Source organism: Lytechinus pictus, chromosome 13 (assembly GCF_037042905.1).
Source record: "Lytechinus pictus isolate F3 Inbred chromosome 13, Lp3.0, whole genome shotgun sequence".
Taxonomy (NCBI): Eukaryota; Metazoa; Echinodermata; class Echinoidea; order Temnopleuroida; family Toxopneustidae; genus Lytechinus; species Lytechinus pictus.
The window spans coordinates 20470001-20480000 of NC_087257.1; the positions used below are offsets into that span (position 1 = coordinate 20470001).

Here is a 10000-nt window from a genome sequence, read left to right on the forward strand (position 1 = left end):
AGTCTATCTGGATGAGTGTTGGTCTAGTATTCTATCGTTTTATTCTATCTCTCTAATAATCAAGAAATCTTATTTATATCATTAGTTTTGGGGGTGTAACGATTTAAGGTGGGAGTGATCTAAACTTGATCTGATTGGTCTACAGGTAACTGTTTATCAAACTTTCTCTGGTATAAGGGGTGTGGTGATGCTCTGTGCAAGTGACTGGGGCTGGAAGTGTGAGTCATACTTCTTCCTTGAAGTTAGCTGACGTCACTGAAAGTTGGTCTTTTTATGGTCAAGGTTTAGGAGTTAAATGGTATTGGGGGTTTGAGAATTCTTAGATGACATTGGGGGAGTTTGTAAACAAGTGAAGGTGAATGACTGAAAGAATAACAGGAAGTTAAATACATCCTACATAACATTATCTGTTTAATATTGATCAGTGTATCGATAATGTCTCGATTCGATACTGAGACAGAGACCTTCAAATGACATCGATCGTCCGCGTCCATGGCCATATACCTGGGTCCCGACAAAGCAGGCGCTCGTACGTCAAGCTAATTTATTTCATCTATTAAATTAGCTTTCAACTTTCCCAAAATATATATGGAATAGTAATTGGACGAAAAAAAACTAACCATTTTAACAGACATTATTGAAGAGAGACTATACTGTAAATAATCATTATGAAGTTCCTTACATACTATTGCGACATTGTTATACGTAAAGACAGGGGGGGGGGCTTGGAGGCCATGGACCCCAAAAATGTTTAAGACCAAGAAAAAAAGGAAAAAAAGAAAAGGAAAGGAAAAGGGTAAAATACGATAATATTGTCTAAATGCATGATGTCAATTAAAGTCTACCACAAAATTAGCTTTTTTTATCGCAATTATAAGGCTGATATCGTTCTTTTCAATATTTGCCCCATATGCCATGTTTGGCACTTTCAAAATTATTGGCTCGTAATACCAACAAATTGTGGCATCACAGTTATGAATGTAGTTTAATTGGCTATGTGTGATCATATATTATGAAACATTTTCATAAATCAATAAATTAAGACACGTACCCCCCCCCCCCCCCCCCCCCACACACACACACACTTTCATAACCATATTCCACGATCCCTGATTTTGGTCAAACGTGCCCTGGATATTTATATTTTTCTATTTTCTCTCTTGATGGAGAAATTGATCCCAACGCCTATTTTATAGTTCCTAACATTTAGTAGGTTACATGACTTTGTGTATGCCTAATGCACGTTCAACGGAGAGCTAGCCCGGGGACTCATTTTTTAGAAAATAAAGATAATCAATAGGTCGATCGTGACACGAGTTGTCAAAAAAATACAGAGTTTTTAAAATGTTGGCCTCGTCGGTATCGGCCTACAGATGGTTTGGGGGTTATTTTTGTTGTTAGTGTTTTTAAAAGGTATATAGGCCTATACAAGACACTTATGATTTATTATGCAAGTCTCGCCCGCCCCCCCCCCCCCCCCATCCTATTTGGAACGAAATTTTAGGCCCTGAAATGTCATATAGATGAAAACAATTCATATGCATTTGTTTTTTTTTCGATTGGTCGCTATATATATGCTCCCTCACATAATTTACACTAGAAACGGTGCATTGCTGGGCAAGGGGAAGGAATCAGGGGGCAAGGGGAGACCGGCTTACCACAGCCACAGACATCCCTGCATGCGGCCCTTCGTGCCCATACCCCCCCCCCCTGCTCCCATAACTAATCATGCGCAAGCCACAACTCCCCCCCAAACACTGGAAAAATAAATAAATAAAAACCAAGCTACCGCAGCAGCACGTATACTCCTTGCTAAAAAAAAAAAAAAAAAAAAAAAAAAATGGCATGCACGCCTGGATTACTCGGCATGAGTCCAAAATATGAAGGACACACAGAGTAAACTTTGCCCTAGCCGGCATGGGCAAACATTACATTTTCAATTTTAAACGTTTTGTGTATGCATATGACTCGCAATACAAAGGGCATACAAAGGCAGGGGCGGATCCAGCCTTCGCCAATAGGGGGGGGGGCCCGGAATTTTTTTTTTCAGCCATAATTTCCCCTATCGGCTCCGCTCGAAGATGATTTTTGGTTTCTTTGAAGGGGGTATAGTCCTAATAGTCACTTCTTAGTTTTATTCTTATAAATCAACATAAATATATAATATCAAAATACTTATTTATATAATGCGAGCGCGAAGCGCGAGCTAAATTTTTTTTGGAAATTTTATGTATTTTTCCTAAAATTTGAAAATTCTGGGCAATGTTTGTTGTCCTGAAAAAGATGTGTGTGTAATTAAATTATTACTACGAACGCGAAACGCGAGCACAAATGAACCGATGAAAAAGGTACCTGTTAAAGACTGCTTGCAGTTAGCCATGAAGACGTTAAATACTTTAAAAATCAAATAATGTGAGCGCGAAGCGCGAGCTGAAATTTTTCAACATTTTTACCTACAGAATGGAAATTCTTAACACTTTTGTAACTTAAACAGAATAGGTATCTATCTAAACAATTGATGCGAGCGCGAAGTGCGAGCGGAAAATCGAGATTTAAACCTAAAAACGGGACACTCTATTCATGTTTTGTAAATCATGAAAAGAGTGAGTAATTTAAGGGATCTTCCTACCTTGATAATGGGAGCACAAAGCGCGAGCAGAAAATTTTTGATATTGTGATCTGTAACTGGTTAATGATTTAAATAAATTAAACTATTTGATATTCCGACTGAAAAAAAAGTTAATTTCTGCTTTATATTTCAAGCACTTTGTAGGAAAAGTGTGAGGTGGATATGGATCGCACTTAATAAAGAGCTGATAATTATGTTCCATTATTATTACTTTGAGTTTTGACATATAAGACCGGGACATCCGTAGGACATGTCATCCTATGAAAATGATGACTATCTTCATATTCCTCTTGCTAAGCGCGAGATAAAACAAAAGGGACAATTTAATGTCTAAATAAATATCTTACTCATTAATGCCTAATCAGGGCACGAAATCTGATATTATGGCCTGAAAAAATGGAAATTTCAAGCACTTTTGTAATGATAAATAGGATGCATCAGTTAATATGTTTTTAACCATTAATGCGAGCGCAAATTGCGAGCCAAATTTTTTGATAAACTGTCATTAAATGGGGATTTTAAGAAGTTTGTTGTATAATCAATATTGAGACATACATAACTCTCCAATCAAAATGCGAGCGCAGCGCTAGCTGATACGTTTTGACAATCAGACCTGAAAAGGGATATTTTAAAAACTTTACGGACTACACGAAAATAATAGGTACCTGATAAATCAAAATATGCGAGTGTGCAGCGCGAGCAGAAAATGTTAATACTCAGACCATAAAACTGACATTTTTACAGAACACTTTTTAAAAATCAATTTGTAAATCACACAAAATGATGAAAGTTCGATTTCCGAGGTGAAATATGTTTTGTATATTGACTTCCAAACTTGATATTTAAACTCCATATTGAACAAGATATCAAAATCACCTAACAGGCAATGCGAGCGCGAAGCGTGAGCGAAAATTTTATATAGTGACATGAAAGATTCTTTTTATTTTCCAAGTCTTTCTCTCATCTTATTTTATTCACTCGTCTTCCTCCTCTTCTTTTTTCTCCTATCTTTTCCCTCCCTTTTTTTTTCTTTTTTTTTTTTCTTTCCTTTTTTTCCCCTTTTTTTTGCTCCGCCAATAGGGGGGGGGGGGGCGGGCCCCTCAGCCCCCCCCCCCCCTGGATCCGCCTATGCAAAGGGACTCATATACTCCATTTGTTTTTGTCAGAGCCTGTGCCCGGCCGTAGTATACCCGTGTCATTTAGGTTTTCATTTCCATAACGTATAACTATTAAGGTAAATTATGGCGGCGTCTGGTAATACGGGTGCATCTTCTACTGATGGGACAAGTCGCACAATTATCTGGGGTGTACCCCGCACTGTTTCAACAGCTCTCATCAAGTGTCTGAGTTTTATTGAAGACATCCAGGTTTGGTTCGAACCCTATACCTACTGCAGAGTTGCCCAGGTGCACGCTGAACAACTGATGGGTGTGGATCTACCAAACGAATACGAAGGGAATGAGGAGGTATACAGACGTGTGGCTGACTACTTGAGGGAACAAAGATTGGGAAATATTACCAAGCCAGAAAATATTTCGTGAGTACATTTATTTTGTATAATTTTTAAAACTATTTGTAGACCTGAAAAGAATTTCATGTATAGTCATTACACACGATTGATGCTTGATCGTTATAATAAAGTATACTACTCATGCGCATCATTTAATTATTCTAATTATATGACTGTAGTAGTAGTAGTAGTAGTAGTAGTAGTAGTAGTAGTAGTAGTAGTAGTAGTAGTAGTAGTAGTAGTAGTAGTAGTAGTAGCAGTAGTAGCCCAGTAGTAGTAGTAGAAGAAGTAGTAGTAGTAGTAGTAGTAGCAGTAGTAGCCCAGTAGTAGTAGTAGAAGAAGTAGTAGTAGTAGTAGTAGTAGTAGTAGTAGTAGTAGTAGTAGTAGTAGTAGTAGTAGTAGTAGTAGTAGTAGTAGTAGTAGTAGTAGTAGTAGTAGTAGTAGTAGTAGTATACTGGTACTAGAAGTAGTAGTAGTAGTAGTTGTAGTAGTAGTAGTAGTAGAAGTAGTAGTAGTAGTAGTAGTAGTAGTAGGAGTAGTAGTAGTAGTATACTGGTACTAGAAGTAGTAGTAGTAGTAGTAGTAGTAGTAGTAGTAGTAGTAGTAGTAGTAGTAGTAGTAGTAGTAGTAGCAGTAGTAGCCCAGTAGTAGTAGTAGAAGAAGTAGTAGTAGTAGTAGTAGTAGTAGTAGTAGTAGTAGTAGTAGTAGTAGTAGTAGTAGTTGTAGGAGGAGTAGAAGTGGTAGTAGTAGTAGTAGTAGTAGTAGTAGTAGTAGTAGTAGTAGTAGTAGTAGTAGTAGTAGTAGTAGTAATAGTAGTAGTAGTAGTAGTAGTAGTAATAGTAGTAGTAGTAGTAGTAGTAGTAGTAGTAGTAGTAGTAGTAGTAGTAGTAGTAGTAGTAGTAGTAGTAGTAGTAGTAGTAGTAGTAGTAGTAGTATACTGGTACTAGAAGTAGTAGTAGTAGTAGTAGTAGTAGTAGTAGTAGTAGTAGTAGTAGTAGTAGTAGTAGTAGTAGTAGTAGTAGTAGAATTAGTAGTAGTAGTAGTATAGTAGTAATAGTAGTAGTAGTAGTAGTAGTAGTAGTAGTAGTAGTAGTAGTAGTAGTAGTAGTAGTAGTAGTAGTAGTAGCAGCAGTATAGTAGAAGTCAGGGGAGGCGGAACCTATTTTTGCTTGGGGGGGGGGGCAAAACAAGAAAAGTAATTTATAATGTCAAGATGGGCATTTTGGTGCAAACGGATATTTCCACCATGAAATTATATCATCTGCGTAATGTTTTGTTGCAATTAAGTAGAGCAAAGCCTTTTTGAAGTGATTTCTGATTGGTAAGATATATTTAGGCTTTAATTTTTTTCGCAAGCGAACGTAGTAAGCAAGCGGTTTGGAAAAAAAATCAAATCTGTATTTGTACAACTTTTTTGGTCCATATGGCTCTATAATGGCATCCTTGCAAGATGTTTCGAGCGCGAATCACGAGCTCGAAAACTTTTGGACATTTCATGTAATAAGACATGAAAATTAAACATTCCAAAATTTCCAAGCAGCTTTTGTAATCATTAAAAAGATGTCTATATAACTATATAATTAACGTGAGCGCAAAGCGCGAGCCGATTTTCTGTTAATATACTGACCAGAAAAGGGTTACAGACTGTATTTAGTGACTCATGAATAGGACACATATCTCTCCAATTGAATTATGCAAGCGCAAGCTGAAAGTTTGTGATATTCCAGCCTAAAAACCCCTAAAAACTGGACATTATGAGCATTTCTCGTAACCAGAAAGCAGGGACCTGGGAAGCGGGGGAAGCACCCCCAGAATTTTTCCTGGGGGTGCTGCGTGTATTATTTTCCATAGGCAGCACCCCCACGAAATCAGGTTCCCTTTGTATTTTTTTTTATATATGTTTATAATGTACATAATCACATCCGACAATCGCAAGTCATTTACATAGTCTTTCACATATTCCAATAACATCCCTCCGGCCTCCTATAACGCGACTCAATCAAGCTCGGCACTCCGACTCTATAGCATTGAAATCAATCAACATAATACATATCCCAATATTTTTGTGTGTTTTTATCGGTCATTCTATTTTCTCTTTATATAGCATTATCCCCTTAATTATATTTATGTAATGTGTAGAACCTCGAGTGCAATATTTAATCTTACTATTATGTTCTTATTATATTTTGTTAATTCGTAGGTATATAATTTAATGTATTTTTCCTTTTTTCTGTTAACTTTGTATGTGTCAGTCTTCGGACTGTTTTACAATGTCTTTCATAATAAACCGAATTGAATTGAATTGAATAGCAGGGAGGGATATGGGTGTGGTTGGACTTGAAACTTCGAGGGTTAAATGCCGAATCATGTGTGCGCGCGCCCGACCGCCCGTGTTTTGTATAAACAATTACAAGTCAGACAATAGAAATCGAATTTCACAGTCTTTTTCGCCCTGCCCCATGGCCCTTGGAAGCGGGGGTGCTGGGGGTGAAGCATCCCAAAATTTTGGGGTGCTGCATGTGTTATTTTCCATAGGCAGCACCTCCTGGAAATCTAGTGGTAAGTTGATGAATGACAGAAATGTAATGAAAATAAACGACGTTTTGGAGACCCCCCCCCCCTTCAGAATTTTCCGGCACAGTACTTAAAATAGTGTTTAAATTCACCCTTTTTCAGATCAGAATATCAAACATTTTCTGCTCGCGCTTCGCGCTCGCATTATTGATTTTTTTCATAAAAAATGTATTTACAATGCCCAGATACTAGGTCTAACTCTAAACACGCGCACGCATGTTTATTCAGATACGCAGCTTGTTTTGGGGCTACTCCGGGCTGAAAATATTTATATCAAATACAATTGTATGGAAATCTGATAACAAATAGTTAAGTTATTTAATTCTAAAGTTTAGCAATAGTTTATGAAAATGGTGATATGCATGTCGTCATGAATATTTAATAGATGGGTTGACATGTGCGGAAATCTGTCCCCAAAGGTAGGGGGACCAGGGCCTGGAAAATTTGACAAGCAAAAAAAAGGAAAAAAAAGTTTTTCACCCAAAATGTAAGGTCATTTAGTCCAAAAGGTATTATTTCGATTGTGAAGTGATGTATTTTTCTCCATGAAAGACCAAAAATAGTAGGGGGACATTTGTTATTGTGTCCCCCTACTATTTTTGGTAGGGGGTACACGTCCCCTCTGGGATTTCCGCCCATGGGGGTTGAAGATGTCACATCCCCACTATCACTATCCTGTTTCTTGTGTTATTACATGGAATCAAAATTGTTTCATTTTTTCATACCAGTGTGAATGATATGTCTCCCTTATAATGAAATAAGTTGCAGCAAAAAATATCTAATAGACTAAATCAGTTGTCAATTCAACTATTTTTGGTTCTTGAAGGGAAAATATTAAATAAACCTAATTTTATATAATAAAATACAAAAGAACAAGTGGGGATATGACATCATCAGTTTGATCATTGAATATTAATGAAGACATGTTTAAAACTGTTTCACCGGAATAATGCTAATCTTTAAAATGCAATAACTTTGATATTCCTTGTCGGATTTTGATCAAATCTTTATTCTTATGTTCGTCTGATTTATCTTTGTCTGTTCAAACCATATTACATTCAGTGTGGAGTTTCAGATCAGAATATCAAATATTTTCTGCTCCCGCTTCGCGCTCACATTATTAATGAAGAATATATTCAATTACCCATCATTTTCTTGATTTACAAAACATGAATAGATTGTCCCAATTATACGTCTGAAAACTCAATTTTGTTTCCGCTCGCGCTTTGCGCTCTCATCAATTGTGTAGTTAAATACCTATCCTGTTCATTATTAGAAAAGTGCTTAAGATGTCCTGTTTTTAGGTCTGAAATCTCATTTTTATTTCCGCTCGCGCTTCGCGCTCGCATCAATTGTATAGTTATATACCTATCCTGTTCATGATTAGAAAAGTGCTTATTAATAAAGATGTCCTGTTTTTAGGTTGTGAAATCTCATTTTTATTTCCGCTCGCGCTTCGCGCTCGCATCAATTGTATAGTTATATACCTATCCTGTTCATTATTAGAAAAGTGCTTAGAATGTCCAGTATTTAGGTCGGAATGTCAATTTTTCAGCTCGCGCTTCGCGCTCACATTATTTGATTGTTGATATATGTATCGTCTTAATGGGTAACTGCACACAGTCCTTATAACACGTCCCTTTCGATCAGACCAGAGCGTATATAAAAAATATCTGCTCGCACTGATCACGTTCGCAGTTATTATTTGTTACATACGCATCTTGTTCAGGACCACAAACATTGCTCAAAATGTTCAATTTTTCAGGACAAAATACATAAATTCCCCCCTCCCCCCCCCCCAAAAAAAAAAAAACGCGCTTCGCGCTCGAGTTATCTAATTATATATCTTTGTTTTTTTTTTTTAAGAAGAAAGCAAAGAATTGACTCTCATATATATGTATATATATATATGTGTGTGTGTGTGTGTGTAATTATGGAAAATTCAATTGTGTCCCGTCTTCCCCCCCCCCCCCACCTTTGAGGAGAGATTTCAGCACCCCCACTGAAAAAAACGTTCCCAGGTCCCTGCCAGAAAGAGTACCTTACTAAACAATAATTGATGCGAGCGCGAGCCTAAAATTTTGTGATTTTTTAAACTTAAAATGGATTTTGTTTTACCACAAAAAAAGGCATTTTCTCCGGAGATTTTTTTTGGGGGGCAAGTGCCCCTGCCCCCCTCGTTCTGCCGCCCCTAGTTGAAGTAGTAGTAGTAGTAGTAGTAGAAATATAAATATGAATAGTAGTAGCAGTAGTAGAAGTAGTAGTGGTAGTATATAGTAGTAGTACTTTTCGTATTGTTATTATCATTACCCTTATTATTGTCATAATTCTTTTTATGGTTCAGGGGCCGCGGAACGGTTTTCAAAGTGGGGGGTGGGGCTGAGCCAAAAGTGGGGGGCTGACCATGCAAAAAATCACAATCATACGGTCATTTTTACGTTTTTGTACACGGTTTTGGAAAAAAGTGGGGGGCGGAAGCCCCCATCCCCCACCCCCGCTTCCGCGGCCCCTGTGGTTATTTTAATTATTATCATTATCATCATCGTGGTTATAACTATAATTTTATTACAATTTTTTTAATTAAGTCTTTATTTAGAATAAAACAACTTAATCAATACAAAATTACGAGTAAATCAAGAGAATTACGACCATAGTAATGAACATAATTTACAATACATAAAGAGTATAGAATAGAGAATGTTCAAAAATCAAACTTCCATTTATGAAAATGAACAGGAAATTTACCTTTCTTTTTAGCGATGTTGTAAAAAATGCTGATAATGATAATGATCATGATGAATCCATATAATCTTCACCATCATTCCTGCCTGACTACAAACTTGATCAATGAAGAAATAACTTTTTTACGAGGCCGCCATCATTATCAAACCTAATCACTAACGATTACATTTTTTTTCTAAAATTGATATTGATCCAATTCTGATACTGTAACTATATTATCAATTTGTTATATATTGCATTTGAACATATTAACTTGTAACTTATATATGATATATTGAATACAGAAATTAAAGCAATCAATCAATATCGTTATTAGTCAGAAAACTATGAAGTACATTACCCACTTTTTTATAGGGGCAAGCGAAAATAAATGTTACAATATTTCTTGAAATGCAACTTAAATTAGACCCTTCTCAACGGGGGCACATAACAGTTTACAAACTATAAATTATATTCCAAATAGTTCGTCTTAAGTTTTTTCGTCTGCTGGATGACTGCGGAAGTCTGTCCAATGTTACTTTAAAGCCTATATTGAATTGTACCGG

At 36.6% G+C, this 10000-nt stretch overlaps 1 protein-coding gene across 1 annotated transcript in view; it reads left to right on the plus strand.

The window, feature by feature from the left end:
• Positions 1–3773: 3773 nt before the first annotated feature.
• The window catches only part of LOC129274189 (uncharacterized), an 8440-nt gene continuing 2213 nt past the window's right edge, over positions 3774–10000 (plus strand). The window contains exon 1 of the mRNA XM_064108867.1: positions 3774–4166. Within this exon, the coding sequence (XP_063964937.1) occupies positions 3871–4166 (296 nt within the window). The 5' untranslated portion in view covers positions 3774–3870. The remainder of the gene's footprint in view (positions 4167–10000) is intronic.